The sequence below is a fragment of the Oenanthe melanoleuca genome, chromosome 5 (assembly GCF_029582105.1).
Source record: "Oenanthe melanoleuca isolate GR-GAL-2019-014 chromosome 5, OMel1.0, whole genome shotgun sequence".
In the NCBI taxonomy this organism is placed as follows: domain Eukaryota; kingdom Metazoa; phylum Chordata; class Aves; order Passeriformes; family Muscicapidae; genus Oenanthe; species Oenanthe melanoleuca.
The window spans coordinates 9,320,714-9,345,284 of record NC_079339.1 but is presented as its reverse complement, the minus strand read 5'-3'; the positions used below and the strand labels follow the sequence as shown (position 1 = coordinate 9,345,284).

Here is a 24,571-nt window from a genome sequence, read left to right as displayed (position 1 = left end):
GCTCGGCGGCGTCGGCGGCGTTGCCGCGGTGACGGCGGGGCGCGGCGGGAGCGGCGCGGGGCGAGTGCGCGGCGGCGGCGGGCGCGGGGCATTACGGTACCCGGCGTGCCCCGCGCGGCCGGAAGTGAGTGCGCACGGCGGGGACGGCGCGGCCTCCTCGCTGCGGTCCCGTCCGGCCCCGTCCCGGTCCCTGTCCCGGCCCCGGCTCCGTCCGGGCCCCGCCGCCGCCATGAAGGACGTGCCGGGCTTCCTGCAGCAGAGCCAGAGCGCGGGGCCGGGCCAGGCCGCCGTGTGGCACCGCCTCGAGGAGCTCTACAACAAGAAGTGAGCGGGGACGGGGTGCGGGGGGAGTGCCCTGCCCGGGTCCCGGGGCCCGAGCGCGGCTGAGGAGCCCTCACGGGGCCCGGCTGTCCCGTTGGCCGCCTCGTTAGTCAGCCGGGAGGTGACTCCGGCGGTGGTTGTCCCTGTCAGGGGCTCCCGGCCCCCGGTTCGCCCCCGGCCCGCGCCGCGCCGGTCCCGGCTGGGCTCACGGGGTGTTCTGTGTCCCCAGGCTGTGGCACCAGCTCACTCTGCAAGTGCTGGACTTCGTGCAGGACCCCTGCTTCGCCCAGGGAGATGGGCTCATCAAGGTGAGCGGGCTCTTCCCAGCTTTCCTGGATTTTTGGACCGGGAAGGACTCAGCCTGTGGCTTCTCTCTTTCCTAATTCTCTTGGACAATTACTAACCAGGGTGGGTTCAGCTCCCGGGGTGTCTGCACAAATGTCTTGGGTTCAGAAGCTTCAAAGTTATTCTTTACTTCACTCACCTGCAATTTTTGTTTCTGGGAGTTGTGGGGGGATTTTGTTTTTTCGTTCCATATTTTAGCAAGAGGTTTGCAAGTGCAGGATGGATGTTCTGTGGGTACAGAATTAGGTAAAATGAGCAGTTCTGGGCTCTGAGCAGTGCTGGAACTTCTGTATGGGATGCCCAATTTTCTGGAAAAATCATAGAATCCTGGAATGAACTGGGTTGGAAGAGACCTTGAGGATCATCATGTTCCACCCTCCCTGCAAAGGACACCTTCCACTATTAACCCAGTTGGCCCAGAGCCCAGTCCAGCACTTCCAGGGATGGTGAAATGAGCTGGAATAGAGAGGAAATATGGTGAGAAGCTCTGAACAGGGATGTCTTTTGCCCTGAGTGTCCCTGTCCTTGTCCCCACAGCTCTACGAGAACTTCATCAGCGAGTTTGAGCACAGGTGAGTTACTGGGGGTCGGCTGGGGGGGCTTGGGGGTCACCTGGGGGGGCTTGGGGGTCACCTGGGGGCTCGGGGGACCCGTGCTGACTCTGAGCTGCTCCCTGCAGGGTGAACCCCCTGTCCCTGGTGGAGATTATCCTGCACGTGGTGCGGCAGATGACAGGTGTGTGTCCTCCCCTCTTCCCTGTCCTGTTGCTACCTCTGGAATGTGGCCAGGGATGAGTCAGTCTTGGATAGAAAGTTGTTGTGCTTCTGCTGTGTCAGGAAGGGAAAAGTGCTGGTTTAAAAAGCTTAAAAAGTTTAAGTTATTGTTGATTTTTGGAGTAGGAAGTCCACAGTTTCCCTGGAGGGGTGGTTGGTGAGGAAAAGGGTGGCTTACCTTGCAGCACCTGCTGCATGTTGAGGGTACACCGTGGAAAACCCATACTCCAGCCTTCAGGAATCTTGTCAAAGGTGTCTTGGTAGGTGAGGTTTAGCTCCATGGGAGCTGCTCATTTAAATCTATTTTCCCTCTTCTCCAGATCCCAATGTAGCTCTGACTTTTCTGGAGAAGACCCGGGAAAAGGTATGTTGGAAGCTGCTCTCAGTGTGTTGCCTCCGAGCAGGCCAAGAGTCACTGGCATGTGTGTCACCTGTGCTGTAGAAGAGCAGCTTTCCACAAGGGTTTGAATGCAGGAGTGTGGTCACAAGTGACATTTATCCAGCCTCTGGAGCACACCTGGCTGCAGGTGACACTCTGAACAGGTCCCTGTGTCTCTGCAGGTGAAGAGCAGCGACGAGGCCGTGATCCTGTGCAAAACAGCCATTGGGGCCCTCAAGCTCAACATTGGGGACCTGCAGGTCACCAAGGTGAGGGGTGGCCTGGGATGGGGAATTTTGGGGTGCTGTGACATTCCTTGGTTATCCCAGCTCCTGGCCTGAGGGGCTTGTGAGCTCAGCAGGATGTGGGAGCTGCTCATGGTGACCTGTGGTGGTGTTGCCTGAGTGAAGCACATGGGGTTTGTCATCCTTGGCTGGTTTTAAAACCATCTTTTAAACCCAAAATGATGTTTTTCAGCAAGGGTTGCTTTGTTTCTTTTAGAGCAAGTGCAGAGGGGTGGGTTTGGGTGATGGAATCCTGGAATGGTTTGGGTTGGAAGGAAGAAGATCACCGTGTCATGGGCAGGGACACCTTCCACTAGATGAAGTTGCTCCACCCTAGCCTTGGACACTTCCAGGGATCCAGAGTCAGCCACAGCTTCTCTGAGCAACCTGTGCCAGGGCCTCAGCACCCTCACAGGGAAGGGTGTGGGAATCATGGTGGCTTTGGGATATCACCAGGGATCCCTTGGGAAGGCTGCCATTCTCAGAACTGGGAGCTGTAAGAGCCAGGTCTTGCCCTTCCCAGGAGACCATCGAGGAGGTGGAGGAGATGCTGAACACCCTGCCTGGGGTGACATCAGTGCACAGCCGCTTCTACGACCTCTCCAGCAAGTACTACCAGACCGTGGGCAACCACGCCGCCTACTACAAGGATGCGCTGCGCTTCCTGGGCTGCATCGAGGTCAAGGACCTGCCAGGTGACTCCTCTCCAGGGGAAATCCCACTTGCCACACCCAGCTTCATCCCCCCCAACCCAAATAAGAGCCCTGCCTGAGGATTTCCCTCTGTGGGAAAACCTCTACAGTCGTTTTGGCTGCGCTGTGGTGGATCCGAGGTCTGGCTGGGCTAAGGATTGACCCTCCTCAGGATCTGCTCCTGAGTTGCACTGGGGGAAAAGGGGGAATGCCCCTGCCAGAAGGACAAGTTTGTTCCAATTCTTATTCTGTATTCTGTATTCAAAAAGCAGCCCTTTTGTGCTGTGGTTACTGCAGGCTCCTGAATTTCAGATGGTGTGGGGAAGATGAGGGCTGGGAGTAGTTTAATGTAGGTAAGGGAGGGCTTGATGGATTTTAAAGTGGTGCTTTATCCCACTTGTTTTTGGCTTGTTCTTTCTTTTTCATCCCAATTATTTTTGGTTAGGATATTTTTTATCCATGGTTGTTCTGGTTTGGGTCTTTTTTCATCCAAATCATTTTTGTTTTGTTTTTTTCCCAGTGTCAGAGCAGCAGGAGAGAGCCTTCACCCTGGGGCTGGCTGGGCTGCTGGGAGAAGGCGTCTACAACTTTGGGGAGCTGGTGAGTGCTGCTACATGCCTTCATCCCTGGAGCCCCAGGAGCTGGCTTTGCCCTGCTGACACCCTCCTGCCTGTCCCCTGCAGCTGATGCACCCCGTGCTGGAGTCCCTGCGCAGCACAGACCGGCAGTGGCTCATCGACACCCTCTTCGCCTTCAACAGCGGCAACGTGGAGACCTTCCAGGCCCTCAAGTCAGCCTGGGGGCAGCAGGTGAGGGCTCTGGGACTGCTGAAGGCCCAGGCTTGGGATTTCCTCCTGACACGTGGAGTCTGTGGACCTTTTCTTAATCACCTTTGCCTCATTCCTGGCTCTGGAGCACTGGTACAATTCTGATCGGAGCCTAGGGGTTCCATCTTGATACACATCATTCATTTTCTTTTGGCTTCCCTCTGGAATGCTTCCAGTGGAAAGCAGTGATTTTCCCTCCTATTCTGGGAAGTGTGAGGGAAAACAATGATGCTGGATGTTACCTGCACTGGCTACACCAGGAATCACTGGCATAGCAGTGGATTTGTGAGTTCACTGGCAAGTGAATTGTTTTCTGGAACCGTTCCTGGCTGGTGGGTGGGCTGTGGTGCCCTCCTTATTCCCAAATGAGCCCTCCCAGGGATTTATTCCTGTATGTAAAGCTGTTCTGCCCCAGGATGGGGAGAAAATACAATCCTGACCTGATCTGGTGCCTTTCCTGCCCTCACAGCCCGACCTGGCTGCAAACGAAGCGCTCCTGCTGCAGAAGATCCAGCTGTTGTGTCTCATGGAGGTGAGCTGGGATGTGCTCAGTGTGTCTGGTCACTCACCTGCAGGAACTCCTGCATGCAGGAAGTTCAGTGTGGATTTTGCCTGTAGATGGAGCCACAGGCAGGTGCCATAAGGGAAAACCTTTGTGCTGGGCTGCTTGTCCCTAGATCCAGGGGGGCTCTTGCATGGAATGCCAGGACACAGGGGGAACGGCTTCTCTGACAGAAGGTTAGGTGGGATATTTGGAAAAATGTCTTCCCTGTGAGGGTGCTCAGGCACTGGCACAGGTTACCCAGAGCAACTGTGGCTGCCCCTGGATCCCTGGCAGTGTCCAAGGCCAGGCTGGCTGGGGCTTGGAGCAATCTGAAATAGTGGAAGGTTTCCATTCTGTGATATGGAGGAGCAGGAGAGCAATCCTTCAAGGATGGTGTCTGGAGTATATTCCAGGATAAAAAAAGACTTTTAGAACACAGTTAAACAAAGACTGAGGGTCCTTTCCCTGATGGATAACCTGAAACAGTCCTCTCCTGTCACTGGAAGTCTCTGTTGTCAATACACCACACTGTCGTAAAACATTCTTGTTTGACTTACGTTGGTTAAACATGAGAAATGCAGTTGCCTGTGCAGAGTGAGACTGGGCAGGGCAGCTTGGGGGAGGCTCTGTGAGCTGTGGGAATCCCTAAAACCCTGTGGGGGTTGTATTTTTGCTTTGTTCCCTTGGTCCAGATGACTTTCACCCGCCCGGCCAACCACCGCCAGCTCACCTTCGAGGAGATTGCCAAGAGTGCCAAAGTCACTGTCAACGAGGTGAGTTTGGGGTTAGACACCCTTGGTAATGTCCAGGTTCTGGAGCTCTGAGGGTGCCTGGATAGACTGAACCACACAGAATCTTTTAGGCTGAAAAAAAGTTCTGAGATCATCGAGTCCAACCTGTACCCAGAACACTGAGTGCCACATCCAGTCATTCCTTGGACACCTCCAGGGATGGGGACTCCACCACCTCCCTGGGCAGCCCCTTCCAATGCCTGACAGCCCTTTCCAGGAGGAAATTCCTCCTAATGTTCAACCTGTACCTCTCCTGGTGCAGCTTGAGGCGTTTCCTCTTGTCCTGCCAATTGGTCCCTGGGAGAAGAGACCAGCTCCCACCTGCTGCTTGGGGACAGCTGGGCTCTTTTGGCTTTTTCCTGTAGCCTTGTTCTTCCTTTGATTTCAGAGAAAGGAAAAAAGAACTAAAACACCCTAAAATCCAGTTTTAGGGAAAAGTTTTAGGGAGAACACCACCTCTATTTTGAGGTGCTGAGCCTCAAGGCAATTGTTACCTGAAGGGGGAAAAGTGTGAGAGCTGCTGCCCTGGATTCTGAGGGGATCTCATGTGACACCAAGTTTTATTCATCTCAGAGGGAAAATGGGGTGATGTGGGTCATTTCCCAGGATTATGTGTGTTCCCAGGTGGAGCTGCTGGTGATGAAGGCGCTCTCAGTGGGGCTGGTGAAGGGCAGCATCGATGAGGTGGACAAGAGGGTGCACATGACATGGGTGCAGCCACGGGTGCTGGACCTGCAGCAGGTAAAGGCCACCAGCTCCTGATGGACCGGGGTGAGGTGACCTGGGATGAGTCATGGCTTGGGAATGAGCTTCCTTGGAAGCTTGGCCTTGCCCCAGGGTGTTTCACCCAGAAACCTTCCAGGAGGTGGGACAGGACAGGGCTGGCATGTCCCTTGTGAAAGCCACACAAACACCAAGGAACACAGAAGCCACGGCTGTGTTTTCCAGAAGGATGCAGGCCTCATTCCTAAATGCATGAAACAACCTCTGGAAGTTTCAGGGGCGTAGGAGGCACATTCCTCTTGGGAAGAGGGAAGTCCAGGATGATAATGGAGCTATTGAGCTTCTCAGATTCATCCTTGTAACACTTAAGGAGACTGTGCAGGTCTCCTTTTTCAAACCCAAAAATGAGTGCCTGGAATTCCAGCTGCAGACAATTCCTTTGGTGCATTTCAGTTTAACCCTTGCTGATTTTCTGGTAGAAGCTGTTAATCCCAGAATCCCAGGGTGGTTTGGGTTGGGAGGGACCTTAAAGCCCATCCAGTCCCATGCCCCTACCATGGTAGGGGCATTTTCCACTCTCCCAGGTTGCTCCAAGCCCCATCCAACCTGGCCTGGGATGGGCATTCCCTTTCTCAGTGTGTGGGGCTTTGAGGAGTGGTTTGAGCTCTCAGGTGTGAGAAGGAGCCCGTGGGCATTCCCAGGAGCTGAGGCACTGTGTCCCTGTGGCCTTGCCTTACAGATCAAGGGGATGAAGGATCGCCTGGAGTTCTGGTGCACGGACGTGCGGAGCATGGAGATGCTGGTGGAGCACCAAGCCCACGACATCCTGACATAAAGGAGTGATCCCTGCTGCTCCTGAGGCCGGCAGCACTCAGACCACTGACTGCACTGAATCCCTGGAGGGGTGGGTGGGCAGAGCTGGAGCAGCCTGGGATGTGGCGAGCAGGACGAGGACGTGGCCTTTCGCTGTGTGACCCTTTGGTGCTCGAGCCGAGCTTTCCCTCTGCTCTGATCCCTGATCCCAGAGCTCCGTCCTGGGGGGATGGATCACTCCTGATCCCTCCTGCCTCCAGCTGCTGCAGGAGGGTGGGATCCTAGTGCAGGATTCAAGGGGTCTTGGCCTTAGGGGACACAGCCTGTCCCGCTGCCCTCTCCCCCTGCCCTGCAGCAGCCTGAGGCAGCATTCCCCAAATCTTCTTCCCCAAATCTTCTTCCTCCACTTGCCCCACTTCCTTCCACCTCCTCATCTGCAGCAGAGGGAGTGTTTGCTCCATCCAAGGGTTTTCCCGGGATTCCTGGTTAGTGGGTGTGTCCATACACTTGAGGGGGTGGTTGTCTTTCACCAACGCTTTGTGCTCAGGTGAGGTGCAGTGGCATTGCCGGAATAAACGTCTCTGCCTTCCCTTTTTGGGAATTCTGTGTCATCTCCATCCCTGGCAGCTGAGCTGCTGCTGATTCCTTTAGAAAGGTGTTTCCACGGTCAGGCCTTGCCACTGCTGGGATTCAGGAGCTTTCCTCACCAGTTTGGTTCTCTGGTGTCATTAACAAATGGCACCGCTGGAATTTTTGTATTTTTTCTGCTTTTCCTGTCTTGACTAAGCAAGAGAAAGAGGGGAGCATGTGGCTGGTGTCAGACTGGTGCAGAGATGCCTCACATGAGGGAGACAGACTTGGAAGACAGGACAAAATGGAATTGCTGGAGTCTGTACCTGCTCACCCCTCCTCTTGCTGCTCTCCAGGCCCTTCTGGCTGAAATTCCCTCCTGGGTGGGGGTTGTTCAGTGCCCAGTGCCTGCCTTTTCCTTGTCCAGCCACTGGGTTTGATTTTCCCAATTCTGCATCCTGTCTTCCACGGCTTATTCCTGGAGCCACTTTTACTGACTTCAGGAGAGCATGAGGAAGAAATAAGTGTTCCAATCAGGAAAATAATCCCTTTATTTCATAGCTGAGGACAGGAGAAGGCTTAAAGTCTCCTTCCCAGTGCCATGTCAGATCCAGCCCTCATTCCCATGGCTGTCACTACACTTCAGGGAATAAAGAAAACTCCACTGGAGTCACTGAGTTGTGGGGCTGTTGGTGCTTGAGATCAGCATCTAAAACCCAGAATGTCACTGTCACAGCTTCTCCCAGGAGCGTTCCAACAGCTCCTGCACTATGGGAGCACTCTCCTGGCTGTGGAGCTCTCAGCTGCTCTGGGAATGAGGGTCAGAGCTGTGGAACTGTGACAGCTCCAGAGGCTTTTCCAAGATACCTGGAAGTAGCCCTTGTTATCCAAACCTTCTGCATGCTGGCACAGGGAATTTGGGATGTGGTGAGGCCCTTCCTGCAGGGAGGGGAGTGGACAGGTGTGCAGCCCCCAGCCCATGGCAACCTTTTAATGTCACTTGCAGCCTTTGAGTGTTTTCCTGCCAGGAATTTATCTTGGAATGGCTTCCTTGCTTGCACTGGGAGAGGTGAGTGGGTGCACACAGAGGGTCCAGAGGGAATGTGGCTTCCCATTGGAACCTGCTGCCAGCCCTTGAGGGAGTGCTGCCATCAGGACAGCAGAGATCTGGACCATTCCCTACAAACACCCCCACGGATGGAGCAAAGCCAATGAGCCATGGTTGATTGCAAGGGTGGATTTTAATGAGCAGCCTCGGGGGGTTCCATCCCAGCAAGGCTCTGTCCCGAGGCCTTTCCCTCGGGATTCTCTCAGCAGGGAGCCACTCCTCACTCTGGCCTGCTCCTGTAGTAGAAAATGTTGGACAGCACCCAGGCTGTGGGCCCCAGGAAGGAGGAGAACATCACGGTGAGGGCGATGGCTTGTTCCTGTGGGGGACAAGGAGCGGGAATCAGCGGGATGGCAGCGCCAGGGCCATGGCACACAGGGCTCCCGGGATGGCCCCACTCCCAGCCTGCTTCCCTGTGCTCTTCCAGTCCTTTCCACCCCCCTGGCGCTGTGGAGGGGGGTTTGGGGAGCAGAGCTGTTCCCACTGGCAGTGGATGGAGCTGGTGCTCTCCAGGTTTGTTTCTCTGGGACACTGGAACAGTGCATGACCTTGAGGTTGTGGCCAGGGCCTGCAGTGTTCCTGACTTTCAGATGACTTTGGGATGGGAATTGCAGCCAGCAGGAGCCCCTTGTTCCCCCAGTGCAACCAGGACAGCATTAACCCCTCACACTGGCACCTTTCTTTGATTTATTTGCCCAGAAAAAGCCTCTCCAGGTTCCTGCAGCTCCTTGGAAAGGCAGTGGAGGGGGAACCAGACAGAATTTTGGTGGAAAGCTCCTTTTTCCCAGCTTGTTTCACCCCACCCAGGAGGGTATGGTTTGGGGGGGACTGTCCCCACAGGGGAGTGTCAGAGGGACTCTGGGCTCTGCAGCCCCTGTCCTTGCCCGTGGGGACACCCCTCTGGGGTGACTGTCCCAGGAAAGGGGGACAGGCTCTGGATCTGTCCCTGAGGGACCCCCAGTGTAACTGCTGCCCCTTGCCCCAAGCTGCAGGGGACCCCCAAACCCTAAAGGTTACAAAGGGGGCTGAAAGGACAAAATCCAACAGGAGCAGGAGCCAGAGGTGGGGAGCAGGGCATGGACACCATGAGGGTGGGCTGGAGCGTAGGGTGCATTCCTTCTTTTCCTCCCCCTCCCCTTTTGCTTCCACCCCTTCCCAAAATAATTTGGCCCTGTCACAGAGGGTTTGGGCCCCTCCAGCTGGGGCGTTCCCACTCTTTCAGCCCCCGGAATACTCACGGCGGGGGAGATTGGGTTCTCGGGGGGGTGGGAGCGGAGCTGAGCCCGGGGGACCCGGCTGATCCTCAGTGCAGCTGCCAGGAGCTGGGAGCCCCTCTGGAAACCCCTCATGGCGCTGGCAGGGCGATGCCGCTGCTCCTCGCTCTGCAGCTGCCCAGCTTGTCACTGTCACTGCTGCCACCTCCCACCCCCTGCCGCTCCTTGGCGCAGCTCCAGGGCGCGGGGAGCCACGGCCTGACACTGACAGGTTTTCCCAAATTGCTCTCTGCTTCGTTTTTCTTCCCTTAATTGTTTTGGGATTTTTTCTCCTTAGCACTGCTGAGGACTATGGAGACCAAAAATTGTCCCAGCCAGCACAGGGGGACTCTGAGAGGCTGCGCTGGAGAGCAGAGACCTCCTCTTGGAGAGGCCTTTTCCCTTAGAGCAAAACTCTTCCTTTGGACCTACTCTTCTGTGGGCTTTTGTAAGCTTCATAACACTCAAAACACCATTCAGTGAGAAAGGACTACCTGGAAATTGCTATTTCCAAATTCCTCTGATAAAGGGAAGTGGGGTGTGTGCCCCTGGGATCAGCTGGGGAAGGGACTGCTCATCCCTGTGTGCCAGTGGCTGCTGGAGGAGGAATCCAGTGCCCCAGAACCCCGATGGATGCCCAGCTGCTCTCCAGAGCATGGATATTCCTGCCCTTGCCACAGACTCAGCCTGTGCTGGAATCAGCAGCTGGCTGTGAGGAACAAACCGGAATGGAAACGAATCCTGCTGGGGCACAGTTGGGATTAGACCCTGGAATACCAAAGGACTGTCCCAGCCAGGCTCCATGGGGGCTTTTCCACGGATTTACAGCACAGGACAGATGTGTTATGCCAGTCCTGAAAGTGCTGGGTCGGGCAATAAAATAATCCCGGTGAGCACCGGGGCTGGCTGCAGCTCCATCCCTGGATTCCTGACCCACCAGGCTGGGACGGCTGGAAAGGGACTTGGAAAAGCATGCCAAAGCCAAAGTCCAGATGGAATTTTTGTCCTCGCTGGAAACAGGCCTGAGGGGAAGGGTCAGAGCGTGGCTGGGGCCACGGGAGGTCAGTGGGGTGTGCTGCTAACCCGGCTCTCTGCCAGCGGCTTTGGGATCAGAAATCATCCGACTTGGCTTCCCTCTTTCAGTTCCTCCTTCCCAGACGCAGGGCAGCCCCAGGACTGCCGCGCTCCCTCCGCAGCTCAGCTGAACAAACACCTGGATCATTTTCCCAACTATTTCTTTTTAAGGAGACGAAAAAAAAAAAAAAAGCGATTTCCTTCCTTCCTTCCTTCTTTCTCGGTTGGAGCACTTCCGTCCTTCCCTGGAGCAGCCTCTCCCTGCCTGCACAGGCTCACCCTCGGGACACAAGGCAAGATCCACCTCCTCCCTTCCGCACCCCGGGACTTGGGCTGGGTCGGGATCTTTCCCTTTCCTGAAGGCAGGATTTTCCTCACAGTTCAGTCTCAGCGAGGAAACTGAGCTGAGCCTGAGCGTCCCTGCTGTCAGGAGGGATTTGGGGGCTGGGCACCCTCCTTGCCCCCGTATCACCCTGGCTGGATTCCCAGCTCTGCTCAGAGTCTCTCAGAGCCTCGTTTCGTCATTCCTGTGTTTTTCCTGTGCCCGGCATTGCCAGGAGCCAGCTGCAGCTGCCTTTTGTCAGGGGCTGCTAACACTTGTCTGTATCTGTACGTATCTTTATGTTTGTACACGACACATAAATACAGTTTTATGTATAAATCAGTGGAATAGAAAGGTGAAGCTGAGCTGGAGATGCGGGAGTGAGGGGGAACAGAGGGGTGCCGTGAGCTGGGAGAGGGGGAAGTATCAGGAATGTTTCAAAGGGTCACGGAACGGCACTGGGAGGAAGAGGAGGCCAGATGGGGAAGGTGGCTCTGTGTGTTGGGAGAAACAGCAGCAGACGAGGAAGAGGGAGGAGGCTGAGAAGTGCTGGAGCCCGTGAGCTGTCAGGATTTGGGACAGCTGGAGATGGGGTGGAGGAGCGGAGGGGATGCACCCCGGGGCTGGGGGGAAACTGGGATGGGGAAACACCTCTGGAGGTGACCAGAGGGGACACTAAAAGGGGCACAGACGCTGGTGGCAGTGACGGGGAGCGGGGCAGCTTTGTCCCCTCAGCCTGTCCCGTCCCTGCGGCTCCGCAGGTGGGGCCGGCGGCGATGGCCGATGGCGAGGGCGTGTTCACGGCCACGGCCCTGCCCGGGGACCCGCGGCTGCTGCCCACGCTGACCAACGCCTTCCTGGGCACCCGCGTGTTCCGGGACATCCTGCACGCCGCTGGCGTGTACAGCGGGGCGGCGGGGGACACGCACCGCGCCGATGTCCCCAGCCCGCTGGGGCTGCGCATGGCAGCGCCCGCAGCTCCCAGCCCGGCCGAGAGCTTCACCCTCAACACCTGGACAGGTGAGCAGGGGCTGCTCCCCCGCCCTCGCTGCCGGCTCTGCCAGAGCTGCGGTTCTCTCTGCTTTTGCCGTCTCTTCCTTCTCCTCATTCTCCATTCGCCTCGGGGTACTGTCCCTCTGGAACAGGCGGAAAATTCCCCTTTTGTGTGGGAATAAGTGATTTTCAGGCTGTAGCTCTGTGCCTGCTGGGGCCAGGCTCGGCAGACACTCTTTAATCACGGAGCCTGGTCAAATGTTGGATGGCACAGACCATCCCTCAGCAGCTTGGCCATGCTCGCTGTCAGCGGTGTTGTCCAGTCTACAACTGGATCTGGAGCTGGGAAAAGTAATTCCTTGGCCAGAAGGAGCCAGCAGATAGGGCGGAGGTGGGAATCCAAATGTTTCCAAAGGCTGGTGGCTCAGGCTGTGCTTACAGGGACCTTCAGCCACACGATTCAATCCTCTGGCTACGTGGCCACCCACCAGCTCTACGCCCACCACTCCCTGGTGCACCTGATGGCCTTCAGCATCACCATCCAGCGCCTGGATGGCTCCACACATCCCATCAGCGTCCAGCTCCAGAGCCTGTTCGTGCCACAGAGCCAGGACCTGGACCTCGCCCCCGGGCCAGACTTCCAGGGAGCGCAGTGAGTGTGGGCAGTGGGGGTCCCTGCCCTGAGGGATAAACTGCAGGTGTAAGGTTGGAGCAGGGTTGGAATGGGGAGGGATGTGGGGCTGGAATGGTGAGGGGTGTGGAGGCTTCTGCACACCTGCTTCGTCCTGGCAGGTGTATAAAAAAACCTCTGAAATTAAGCATAGAAACATTTTCATTACTTGCAACTCCAGAATTATCCCTCACACGGATGTGAGAGCCGTGAAGGGGACAGAGGCTAGATGTGAGGTTGGGCAAAACGGGAGATTTGTAGGAGATGACTTTTAGAACGGGACTCCTGGGAGCAGAGACCACTAGTGATGGCTTCCCGCTGCCAGAGGGTAGGGTTAGATGGGATATTGGGAAGAAACACCTTCCTGCATCGCTTCCCGTCTCCAACAGCTACATCTACGGGCAGACGCTGGTTCCCGAGGTGGAGGGGGGCCCCCGTCCCGCCGTCCACATGCTGTGGACCCCCATCCCGCAGCGGCTGACGCTGGCCGGGGGGGAGCGGGAGCGCTGCTGGCAGTTCCTGACGGCCGTGGCCGGCAGCGAGCGGGAGGCGAAGCGCAGCTACAGCGCGGGGCTGTCGCTGCTGGCCGCGGGGTCCCTGCTCCGCTCCCACCTCCGCTCCTGGGCCGCGCTGCGCCGGGGCTGCTCCGTGCAGCTGGACGGGCCCCCGGCCCTGCGGCAGGCGCTCCACGGCTGCCTCTACTACCTGCTGAGCGCCGTCCCGCCCCGCGACGGCCCCGCCGCCCCGTTCCACGGCATCAGCCCCGGCGGCTTGTCCAACGGCACCCGCGGCGAGGACTACTGGGGACACGTCTTCTGGGACCAGGTGAAGGCGGCTGTGCTGCCCTGGGGGCTTGGCACGGCCAGCGGGGTGGAGAAGACTCCATCCTTCCATCGGGATGGAACAGGATCCATCCTTCCACTGGGACGGAGCAGGCTATCCTTCTAAAGGGATGGGCAATCCTGCCATCGGGATGAGGGTGTACTTGAAGGGTAGAGCTGGCGGGAGCATCTGGATGCTTCCCCGTCGCCAATCCCGCCCCGCGGCCCCGCAGGACACCTGGATGTTCCCGAATATCCTGCTGCTGTATCCCGAGGCTGCCCGCGCCATCCTGCAGTACCGCATCCGCACGCTGGAGGGCGCCAGGCGCAACGCGCAGGAGCAGGGCTGCGAGGTGGGACCGGGACACCGGGACACGGGGACACCGGGCTGGGGTGGGACAGGGACACCGGGACCCGGGGACACCGGGATGGGGTGGGAAAGGGACACCGGGACACTGGGACACCGGGATGGGGTGGGACAGGGACACCGGGACACAGGGACACCGTGCTGGGGTGGGACAGGGACACCGGGACACAGGGACACCGTGCTGGGGTGGGACAGGGACACCGGGATGGGGTGGGACACGGGGACACGGGGACACCGGCTGGGGTAGGACCGGGACACCAGGATGGGGTGGGACAGGGACACCGGGACACGGGGACACCGGGACACGGGGACACCGGACTGGGGTGGGACCGGGACACCGGGACACTGGGACACCGGACTGGGGTGGGAAAGGGACACCGGGACACTGGGACACCGGGATGGGGTGGCACCGGACACGGGGACACCGGGTTGGGGTGGGGCAGGGACACCGGAACACGGGGACACCGGGACACTGGGACACCGGGATGGGGTGGGACCGGGATACCGGGGCACCGCACTGGGGTGGGACAGGGACACCGGGACATGGGGACGCCGGGATGGGGTGGGACAGGGACACCGGGACATGGGGACACCGGGCTGGGATGGAACCGGGACACCGGGCTGGGGTGGGACAGGGACACCGGGACACGGGGACATTGGGCTGGGGTGGGACAGGGACACCGGGACAGGGGGACACTGGGATAGGGTGGGACCGGGACACCGGGACACGGGGACACTGGGCTGGGGTGGCACCGGACACTGGGACACAGGGGTGGGGTGGCACCAGCCCCTGTCCCCGGGGCAGTCCCGGGCTGGGGCGGTGTCTTGGTTTGAAAAGACAGGTGTCTGCTAAGAACCTGCAGGAGCCTTTTTTTGAAATGGAGAATGTAAACCCCCTGTTATAATTTTGAAATTAAGGGGCTCTCAGGCAAAGATATGGGAAATAGGAATAACAGTTCTTTGCTGGGAAAATTATAATAGAAATACAGTATTACAAAGGACAGACCTAAAACACCGACAGAGACAGAATACAAGCTGACACTCCGTCAGTCAGGGTGTTGGTATCAGTCCCATTAAATGGTGGCTGCAGTCCTCCTGCAGATGTGGTTCTGTAGAAGGTTGCAGTTTCCCTCTGAAGGTCCAGTGGTGATCTGGAAAGGTCCAGTTTTCCTCTGGAATCCAGTGAACAAAGATTGCTTTTGTGTTCCAAATCCTAGTTTTTATCTAGGCAGGAAAGGCTTGGCTCTTCCCCCTGGCTGGAGCATCTCCCAACAGGATGATGTAATTTTATCAGTGGGACTGAATGGCCCATTAACAGATGGTATCTTCCTGGAGGAAGGATGGGTTGTGGAAAAGATAAAGATGACTGCCCCACCTGGTTTAACAGATGGCCCATGAGCAGAGAATATCTCCCACGGAGATGAGGGTCACTGCCCCACCGGGTTTCAATAGATGGAGATGGAATACACACTTTTGGTCACATCCTGTATTGCAGCCTAAGACAGGTGGCACCAGCCCCTGTCCCCAGGGCGATCCCGGGCTGTTGCAGAGGGGCACAGCACGAGGTGATGTGCTCATGGATGCCGTCTCCTGGCAGGGCGCGAAATTCCCGTGGGAGAGCGCAGCCACTGGCCGGGAAGTGTGTCCTGAGGAGATCTATGGAGCCCAGGAAATCCATGTCACCGGGGATGTCCTGATGGCCTTCGAGCAGTATTACTGCACCACGCAGGTAAAGGGAGGGTGCTCCATCTGATATCCCGGTGCCAGGACACCTGGAGGCTGTCACTGTCCCTTCCTGAGGAACTCTGCTCCGCAGGCTCCCTCCTGCAGCTCTGCCTTCTCTGTCCTTGCTCCCGTGGGCGTCTCAGCATCCTGTTGGCTCAAACCAGGCCAGTCTTTCCTCCTGTTCCCTCCATCTCCTCAGAGCTCCTCTCCATCCTCCTGCCTTTGGCTCTGGTGGAGTCTCCCTTCTCCCTCACGCTGCTGTTTTTCCCCCAGGACCAGAAGCTGTTCCGGGAGGAAGGGGGCTGGGAGCTGGTGGAAGCCGTGGCTCAGTACTGGTGCAGCAGGATGGTGTGGAGTGAGGAGGAGCAGCTCTACCACATCACAGGTGCCTCTGCCGAGGGAGTGGGGCAGAAAGCAGGGGTTTGGAGCCCCCTGGTCTGGGGGAGGGTGTCCCTGCCCATGGCAGGAGTGTGGGACTGGATGAGCTTTACGCAAACCCAAACCATGGCAGCCCTGGGTGTGCTGAGGTGCCGAGTGTCCCCTCCTGTCCCCCCAGGTGTCATGCCCCCAGACGAGTACCACAGCCAGGTCGATAACTCTGCCTACACCAATGCCGTGGCCCGGCGCAGGTAACGCTTGGGATGCATCCAGGGAGCACCTGGAGGCACAGCCTGGCTCTTCTCTTCCTGGCACTCTGCAGGGATGGAGCAGCGGAGCTCCTGAGGGGATCCTTCCTCCCTCTCCTCACACCCCTCTGCAGTCAGAGGAGGAGTGGGGGCTCCCCTGGCTGCTCCAACCTGTTCAGTGCCCACGTGAGGCTGAGAGGGATCTCCATTCTTCTCCCTTGGCATTCCATGGGGTGTCTGTGCTGTTAGCCAGCTGGAGGCATCCACAGCCAGGGGAACGGGCTCCCGGCTCCGTGATGGAAGCTGTTTCCCCTGGCTCAATCTCTGCCCCCTTTTTCTTCCACAGCAGCTTTTTCTGCAGCTCCTTCTGTCCCCTCTCTCCTTTCATCATCACCCATCCCTGACACTGTTTCTCCTTCTTTCCAGCTTGAATTTTGCCACTGCCATGGCTCGGGACCTGCTGCTCCCTGCGCCGGAGGAGTGGGAGCACCGTGCCAGGAGAATCAAGGTGCCCTTTGATGAGGAGAGGAAATACCACCCTGAGTACGATGGCTACAGCCCAGGTGAGCAGGGAGGCAGTGGCAACAGCCCATGGAAGCACCCATGGATCACACTTTTAATCCAGGAAGGTTCAGAATTCCAACAGGTTCAGACTTGGGAATGCCACATGAAGAAATGTGCAACAAGCTGAGCTTGGGGTGCTTTTCCTGCTGGAGTCAGTGAGTCAGGGGTCTCTCTGAATTCTTCAGAGAGAAATCAGAGTGCAGGGATTGAATTAAAGCCTTTGGATGGATTGAAGTATATTAAGCCACTCACACAGAAAGTAGCTATTTAAGCAGAAGTAAGTCAGTAAGTTTTAGGGTGAGCTCTAATGCTTTTAGTAAGTGAAAGGTCTGGATTCCACAGTAGTAGTTCGAGTTCTAGTGAAGGTAGAAAACTTACTGATATCTTCAGCAAGAGGCTCCAGGCCCACAGTTGTAGACAGGACTTAGTCATAATAGAGCTACAGTAAGAATATTGCTTACATTTTTCAGATAGAACAAGATAGGTTGTGTGAGTAGTCTTGTACGTAACTTGGTGTGCTAAGAAACTAGAATTCTAATAGGTCAAGGAGTGGTGGTCTGAGCTTGTGTCTTAGCTTGTTAGAAAAATCCTGTATAAGAGTTGGGGAGAGTTGTTGTTTTAGCCATTGGCTTTTGCCAGGGCTTTTAGCCATTCACCTACTGCCACTGCATTTGCCATTGTTTTGCCATTGCTTTTTGCTATTGCCTTTTGAGACTCATGTGCTTTGTAATAAGATGTGCTTTGTAATAAATAACCTTTTTAACTATTAGCTGCTTAAGATAACCCAATGAAGTAGGAGCCAAAGAGCTCCAGAGTTGGTGCCCTAAGAGCACTGGGGGTCGAGAGCCTCACATTTTCCTGCTTCACTGGATTGTTTCTCACCACTGGGCTCAAACACTTAGGGAATGTGGGAGCTGCTCCGTGTCTGACGAGCCCTGTTCCCAGGTGAGCCGGTGAAACAGGCAGATGTGGTCCTGCTGGGGTTCCCACTGATGCACCCCATGAGCGCCGAGGTGCGGAGGAACGACCTGGAGATGTACGAGCCCGTCACTGACCCAGCTGGGCCAGCCATGACCTGGGTGAGGAGAGCCTGGGGTTCCCCCAGAGGGGTGTCTCCATCGGGGGGACAGTGCAGAGCTGGGATGTGCACTGGGAATGTTCGCTCTGGGTGGGAGGGGCGGAGCTGGTGCTGCTCCACCACGCCCTCACCTTTCCCTCTCCGGCAGAGCATGTTTGCCGTGGGCTGGCTGGAGCTGAAGGAGCTGCAGAGAGCCTGGAGCCAGCTGGAAAAGTGCTTCAGCAACATCACGGAGCCTTTCAAGGTGAGTGGCGGGGCTGCAGATCCCTCCTGCTGCCAGGCAGGTGGCAATGGGATTGAGACCCACAGAACTGCCTGGAGCATCCCAAGCCAACTCCTGCATCATCTCCTTCTTGTGCTGGAGCAGGTCTGGGTGGAGAACTCGGATGGGTCGGGAGCTGTGAACTTCTTGACAGGGATGGGGGGATTCCTGCAGGTCATCCTCTTCGGCTTCACGGGGTTCAGGTGAGACCTGCTGTGTCACTTTTAGCTCCCAAGCAACCACTCGTCCCTTAAAATGTCCCTGTTTGGCTGGAGCCAAGTTGGGAACGGGTGAGAGGCTCATTACAGGTCACATTTGGGAAGCAAAATGCCATTCCCTAAGCCTGTTCTCTGGTTCAGCAGCACCATCATCCTGCTGCCTTTGGATGTGGTGAGGAAACACCTCCTGCAGCCTCTCTGTGGCCTCCCTGCTCACATGTGGCTCCGGGAGCCTCCCTGGAGTGAAGTGCCAAGCAGGGATCACCTCAGCTTTAAAATACCCTGGGAAAACATGGAGCTGTTCATGTAATTTCAGAGCTGCGGTGGTTTCCACCCTGGAGCCGCTGTCTCCTCAGCCTATTCCTGGTTTAATTGAGGCTGGATCAAGCCATTGGATTCCCAGTGAAAAATTCCAGCCTTAACTATGTGTTTTCACTCAGTGTGTGTGGCCAGAGCTGCTGGGAAACCCACCCCATTCCTTGGCAGAGCTGGGTGTGAGCTGCCATATTCCCAGCTGGAAAAGCCACCGTTCCCCAGTGGAGCTGGGTGTGAGCTGCTGAATTCCCAGCTGGAAATCTCAGCTTTGGCCAAGCTCCAGGTGCCTGTTGTGTGCTGGGTCAGGCCCCTCATGGCACAGGCTCCAGCCACAGCTTTGGGGCTCTGGCCAAATTCCAGAGGTGGCCGTGACATTGTGCGGCCGTGCTCCCACTTTTCCTGCAGTTGGACACGGATCCTGCGCAGTGCTGGGGCTCCCCAGGCCCCCTCAGTGCTCTGGAGCTGGTTGTGGAGACCTCTGGAGCGCCAGGATTTGGGTCAGGGACAAGAGGGGCCGTTGTTTTTCCTCACCCCAAGCCAACACCCACACAGGCAGCTTGGCTGTGGCTCAGGGATGGAGGGAGAGCCGGGATGTTTATTCCATTGTTTCTGGGGAAGGAGCATGAACAGCTGTGCTGAGCTGCCAGCCCTCCAGCCCACGGGAGTGGCAGCTGAGGTGGGTGCTGAGGGTCACCTGCTCTGAGAGGAGCAGGGCATTCCCAGCACAACTGCTGCTGGAGCCAAGCTCTGAACTGGAGCAGGGAATTGAGCTGCTTTTTTAAATTATTATTTTATTTTTTTATTATTTTTTTTTAATATGAATTCTAGCCTCATGGAAAGCCCAGGCCCCAGCTGTGGAATTGGAATGGGACAGGAATGTCTTGGGGTGGGCTGTGGAATCACAGCTCCTCACCAGGTGCTCCATCAGAGTGTTCAGGATTTGCCCAGAGATCCCTGGATGGACCAAGGACCTTTCCAGCCTCCTCTGGTGTGCATGAGATGCCTGGAGAGGTGGCTGCTCCTCCATGGCTCCTGCTGTTCCCACCTGACACGCTCCTGCCTTTCCAGGATCACAAGGTCCAGCCTGCTCTTTGATCCCGCCTTTCCCGAAGATATCACCAAGCTGAAAATCAGCAGCATCTCTTACTTGGGCAACAGACTGGAGGTCACCATCACCAGGGAGGAGATCAGGATGGAAGTGACTGAGACTTCCCAGGCCCCTCCAGCATCTCCCCTGGAAGCTGTGCTGGAGTCAGGACAGCGCTTTCCTCTGTGGGAAGGTATGGCAGCAGTGCCTGGATCTGCTCCCTGAAATAATTCGGGAAGGAACCACTCCCATCTCTCACACAAAGCTTTTCTGTTGCAGGGCAGAGTGTCTCCTTTCCCACAGCACCTGGATGGATCCAGAGGTCACCCAGCAGGACCCCTTAAACCCTGGCTGATCCGGGTGTTGCCCCCTGGAGCAGAGGATCTGGGATGCTGGTGGTGGAAAGAGGGTGCCAGGCTGTGCCACCTGTCCTTGTGGGAGTCAGTGGCTGGAGCTGTCACCATGGCTGGAGATGTCACCACGTCTGAGCCCCCCACTCCCCTCTTACTCAACACAGGAGAGAAAACCAAGCCTGAAAATGACCATTTCGAAAGTGTTTGCTAGACACTCGGGAGTTGTTTATGCTCTCAGCATGTTTGTGTTTGGAAGGAAGCCCATTCCTGACTCCAGGATCCTGACTCCAGCTCCTCTGGCATGTCCTGCCCCGGTCCTTGCCTTTCCCATGTGTTGCTCTGTGGGCTCAAGGAGCTCAGCCAGTGATCATTCATCATGAAGGATCTTTTGGCACTAAATATTACTCCAAAAATTCAGTCAAAAGCCTTTTAACCCTGTGTGGGCAGCACGCAGCAACGTTCCTGTTATTTGGTGTGTAACATCCCTCACATTTTTAAACCCTTATCTAGGTTATTCCCTCTCTTTTCAAGGAGCTCTGGAGTTAAATCCTCTCTCACTTGGCATCTGAAGGGCTGCAGGAAGCCTGGACATCAGTGATCTGTACTATTATCCTGTCAGATGGTGACAAACGTTTTTCTGTGCCTGAGCAGCGAGCAAAGAGCTGCTGTGGGTTTGCTCAGGGAAATCCCGAGGAATTCCTGTGCCTGGCACCCGCAGCCCCCCACTCTGGGCTGCACAGCATCCTCCTCTCCACACCCTCCCCGTCCCCGGGGTAGGAGCAGGGAATGCCGAAGGCGTTCCCTGCCCCGAGGGGTCTGTCCTGGCCAATGCAACCCCAGGAATCTCGGCCCGGTTTATAAAAAGCCCCGCGGCTGCTCCGAGTCCCGAAGCATCTGGGAATGCTTAGGGCTGGAGCAGGGACTCTCCCGCTGCCGTGTAATTACTTGGGTCCTGCTCTGGCCTCATCAGAGCCACCAGCCCTAATTAGCGGCAGCTCTTGGCACGACAAAGGGACCTCGCTGTTCCCAGCCCTGTGCACTGCGCCGGGACTGGGATTTGGACGCGGCTGGGATACAGCCCCACTCTGAGCCAGGACTAAATGGCAATAAAGGGGGTTTATCCCCCAAAAAAGGGTTCTCTAGAGTCAAAATGAGCCGTCTCCAGCCCAGGCAGAGAGAGCAGGGAGCAGTGGGGGTGCATCCCAACTTCCCCCCTGGCCTGGCTGGGACTGGCTGGGGATGTCTGTGTTGCTGTAATGAGTTTGCAGGTCTCAGCTCCCCTTTGGGGTGGGGAGGGGACACCCCATTTGCTTCACCCTGCCCCCACGAGGCCCAGGAGCCTCTCTGCTTCCTCCCCTCCTCAGTCCTGGGGGTCCCGATGGCCAGAGGTAGCCCTAAACGCCGTGGGAATGATGGTGTCTCCTGGCTGCCAGGAGCTCAATCAGAGCCAAAAATCCCCATTTATGTTTTCCCTTTGGCACCCCCCCCCCGCCCCTTTCCACACGAAGAAACTCGTGCTGTGTGAAGAATTTAATGATTTAAATAGCGACCGCGGAAGCTGGGGCTTCACACAGGATAATGGGAAGTAAAAAACCCGCAGGATAGATAAACAAAAATAACTGTGCCCTCACAGCAGAGTGGGGAACGGGGTGGCAGAGAGGGGTGGTGGCATTTTGGGGCGATGCAGAGGAGGTTCCACCAGCCCTTCTCCCAGAGTCACTGGTCCTCATCGTCGCTCCCGCTGAACTGGTAGGTGAAGAAGCCGACGGACTCCTGCGCCAGCTTGGAGAGGTGGATGACACCGGTGACAATGAGGGCAGCGAGCAGGAGGGGCAGCAGCACGCTGCCCGCCGTGGCCAGGGCGTTGTAGCACCGCGCCTTGGAGCTGAAGTGCCGAGCGGCTTCCACGTCCCCGGACACTTTCCGGTCCCGAGCCTGCAAGAGCCGAGGAGAGACCCTTCCCTCAGCCCTTCCCTCAGCCCTTCCCACAGCCCCTTCCCTCAGCCCCCTTCTTGAGCCCTTTCCCACAGCCCCTTCTGCACCCCCTTCCCACAGCCCTTCCTGCAGCCCCATCCTGCTCCAGGGCTTTGTCCCCCTTGCAACTCACAGTTTATCCATCCATCCATCCATCCATCCATCCATCCATCCATCCATCCATCCATCCATCCCTCCATCCCTCCATCCCTCCATCCCTCCATCCCAGGCTGCTCCTGCTCCCCTCCGACCCTGCATCCTTTCCCACTTGTGTTTTCCTTCCTGCTTCATCCAGCTCTTGCTGCCTCCAGCCCCTGCCTGTCCCCATCTTTCTATCCCAGTCTAGTCCAGCTGGAGCTGGGATTTTCCCTCCTGCTTCCTCCGGAGGCTCTCTGTCTCCGATCCCTGCTTGTCCCCATCTTTCCGCAGCTGGACCTGCTCCTGCCGGGTGGAGGAGGCATCACAGCATTTTTTAGGATCAAGCAGCAGCTCCTCGGCTGGTGGGCAGGGGGCTGTGGTTTTCCAAGGCCGTCCCATAATCCCCGGAATTAGTGGCAGGAAAAGCAGGGAGGATTCACCAGCGGCAGGTGTCACCGCCTATGGAGAGTGTTGGGATCTGCCCTCCCCAGCCCGCCCGGGAATTACCCCAAGTGCTCGGCGCCTCCTTGGGCATCCCTTGGGGGTGGGAGGGATTCCCGGAGCCCCCGAGCGCTCCGGTGCCGTACCTTGATGGCGAAGGCGAGCGCCACGAAGCCCAGGCAGCAGAAGTTCATGTAGAGGGTGTTGAAGATGGCCCAGACGAGGTGGTCGCGGGGCGCGGGGGAGGCGGGGGGCGGCCCCCGCTTGGGGGGCGGCCGCTCCTCCCTCGGGTACGAGGTGTCCATGGCCACGGAGAGCGGCACCCGCGGCTCCGGCAGCCTCGGGGGAGCGCGGCCGGGGCTCCTTTTATACCCGTGCCCCGCTAAATATAAACCTGGCAAATTACAGCCCTGAGCGATGCGGTTGTCCCACAGAAAGGCTGGGATGGCGACGGGCTTTTTATAGCCAGCCTTCCTCCCGGGATGAGGAGCACGGGTGGCCCCAGCGTGACTCTGACACCGCAGGAGGGTCGCTCCAAGGCGGACCCCAGACCACCAGGGCGCTGGCTGGCACAGGTACCTCCAACCCCACCCTACAGGTGTGCTGGGCAGGGTAGAACCCGCCCTCGGCAGCACTCCTGGGCTCCGGATGGATGAAATGGGAAGTTAATGTGGAAAGGTGGAAGAGCCACATCCATGGGGCTTCCCGGCAGCGGGGGGAAGGCAGGGCTGCAGGATGGGGGGCATGGGCAGCAAAAAAACACACGGAAGGGCTTTAATTTCCTTTTTCTGCCATGCCCAAGATATTGGGAAGAAATTTCCCTAGGATTTGGGCTGGAAGCGGCAGGATGGATGCAGGGAGAGGAGCAGGAGGAGGAGGACGCCAGAGAGATGCCCGAGGAATCCCCGCGGTGAATGAGGTGACAACGGAGGGGTCTGGCAGGACCAACTTTATTGGTGGCATCGGTGACCGACAGGTGTGTCACAGGTGCCAGGACGCGCGTGAGAAGAGCGAAGGGAGGTGGCTGTCCCCCTCGCCCCAGCCTGCGCGGGGACACCCGCGCCGTGGGCGGCGGGGGGACCGGGGGTCACTCCCTTTGCCCCCGCGCCCCGAGCGGGCACATTTTGGAGGCAGGAGGGAGGGGAAGCACCCCGCGGGTGGGGCCAGGCGGTGGTCAGGTGGTCCTGAGCGTGGAGACGACGATGGCGACGATGATGATGAAGATCAGCCAGACGACGGCGACCGCCACGGAGCAGACGATGTTCGCCACCCTGGCGCGGTCGCTGTGGCGTCGGGCGCCCTCCAGGTCGCCCACCAACTTGCAGTCACGGGCCTGGGGGGCAAACGGGGGGCTCAGGGTGTGGGGAGCACTGACTGGGGGCCGACCTGCCCGGGGGCGGCCGCAAGGTTGTGCTGGGAGCACAGTGTGACCCAGGGCACGGGTGAGGCCAGCGGGCACTGCCCCGCATCGCGGCACTCGGGGGGGGCGCAGAGCATTGGGGGTGGCATCGGGGATAGGAGACCAGACTGGGGATCCAGGATGAGAGACTGGATCTGGGAATCCGGGCGTGGGAGGGGAGTTTGGAGGGGGTCGGCAGTGGGGAGAGGATCAGGGTGGTGGCAGGGAGGGCTGGGGATGGGGGGACGGGACTGGGGGATCCCGGGGTGAGGAAAAGGTCCGAGTCGGGCTGGGTCGGGGGGTCCCGGGTGGGGCTGGATGAGAGGTCCGGAGTTGGGGAGGGAGTCGGGACATGTCGGGGGTCCCGTGACGGGCTCAGCCGAGGGGTCCTGAGAGGAGCTGGGTGGGGGTCCCGGCGCCCATCAGGACTAGATCCGGGGATCTGGCTGGGGTCCCCGGTCCCCCCCTCACCTTGACGGAGCAGACGAGCGCGGGGAAGCCGAGGCAGCCCAGCCCGCCCAGCGCGCTCCACAGCAGCACATTGAGCACCGACCAGAGCACGTAGTCCCGGGGCTGCGGGTCGGACCGGGGTCCGGGGGCGGCCGCCCCCCACCCGGGGGACTGCAGTGGGATGGACACGTCCGCCTGCTTGGGCTCCATGACCGGGAATGAACGCCTGGAACAGGAACGGAGCGCGCTCAGGGCGGGGGACCGGCCCCGC

General features: G+C 57.9%; 4 protein-coding genes and 1 long non-coding RNA gene across 8 annotated transcripts; 2 read left to right on the top strand and 3 right to left on the bottom strand.

Moving 5' to 3' along the window:
- Positions 1-82: 82 nt before the first annotated feature.
- On the top strand, positions 83-7,093 carry PSMD13 (proteasome 26S subunit, non-ATPase 13). Its single transcript, XM_056493023.1, has 13 exons — positions 83-324; positions 551-629; positions 1,204-1,238; positions 1,346-1,401; positions 1,760-1,803; positions 2,001-2,087; positions 2,626-2,797; positions 3,315-3,394; positions 3,478-3,603; positions 4,091-4,153; positions 4,858-4,938; positions 5,581-5,697; positions 6,419-7,093. Exons 1-13 carry the CDS (start codon positions 230-232, stop codon positions 6,512-6,514), a joined length of 1,131 nt encoding a protein of 376 aa, XP_056348998.1. The 5' UTR covers positions 83-229; the 3' UTR covers positions 6,515-7,093.
- A 1,191-nt stretch (positions 7,094-8,284) lies between these two features.
- Positions 8,285-9,623, bottom strand: LOC130253960 (uncharacterized). Its single transcript, XR_008840633.1, has 2 exons — positions 9,409-9,623; positions 8,285-8,489 (listed from the first exon to the last, which is right to left on the bottom strand). It is a non-coding gene; the product is annotated as an uncharacterized LOC130253960 (long non-coding RNA).
- Positions 9,624-10,338: 715 nt separating this feature from the next.
- Positions 10,339-20,351, top strand: PGGHG (protein-glucosylgalactosylhydroxylysine glucosidase). Of its 3 annotated transcripts, none has more exons than XM_056493018.1 (14): positions 10,343-10,790; positions 11,581-11,839; positions 12,254-12,464; positions 12,872-13,307; positions 13,537-13,656; positions 15,268-15,399; positions 15,669-15,780; positions 15,952-16,024; positions 16,448-16,584; positions 17,531-17,664; positions 17,812-17,907; positions 18,031-18,128; positions 19,527-19,738; positions 19,825-20,351. In XM_056493018.1, the coding sequence occupies exons 2-14, from the start codon at positions 11,596-11,598 to the stop codon at positions 19,887-19,889; spliced, it is 2,070 nt and encodes a 689-aa protein (XP_056348993.1). In that variant the 5' UTR covers positions 10,343-10,790; positions 11,581-11,595; the 3' UTR covers positions 19,890-20,351. The 3 variants fall into 3 exon arrangements, with proteins under 3 accessions (XP_056348994.1, XP_056348993.1, XP_056348992.1); XM_056493017.1 differs by having other exon boundaries at positions 10,344-11,106; XM_056493019.1 differs by lacking the exons at positions 18,031-18,128; positions 19,825-20,351 and having other exon boundaries at positions 10,339-11,106; positions 19,527-19,639.
- Positions 20,352-21,417: 1,066 nt separating this feature from the next.
- LOC130254230 (interferon-induced transmembrane protein 5-like) lies at positions 21,418-22,756 on the bottom strand. Of its 2 annotated transcripts, none has more exons than XM_056493578.1 (2): positions 22,598-22,756; positions 21,418-21,833 (listed from the first exon to the last, which is right to left on the bottom strand). In XM_056493578.1, exons 1-2 carry the CDS (start codon positions 22,754-22,756, stop codon positions 21,615-21,617), a joined length of 378 nt encoding a protein of 125 aa, XP_056349553.1. In that variant the 3' UTR covers positions 21,418-21,614. The 2 variants fall into 2 exon arrangements, with proteins under 2 accessions (XP_056349553.1, XP_056349554.1); XM_056493579.1 differs by lacking the exon at positions 22,598-22,756 and adding an exon at positions 22,308-22,564 and having other exon boundaries at positions 21,424-21,833.
- Positions 22,757-23,385: 629 nt separating this feature from the next.
- LOC130254231 (interferon-induced transmembrane protein 5-like) lies at positions 23,386-24,571 on the bottom strand. The gene is made up of 2 exons (XM_056493580.1): positions 24,322-24,571; positions 23,386-23,784 (listed from the first exon to the last, which is right to left on the bottom strand). Exons 1-2 carry the CDS (start codon positions 24,508-24,510, stop codon positions 23,626-23,628), a joined length of 348 nt encoding a protein of 115 aa, XP_056349555.1. The 5' UTR covers positions 24,511-24,571; the 3' UTR covers positions 23,386-23,625.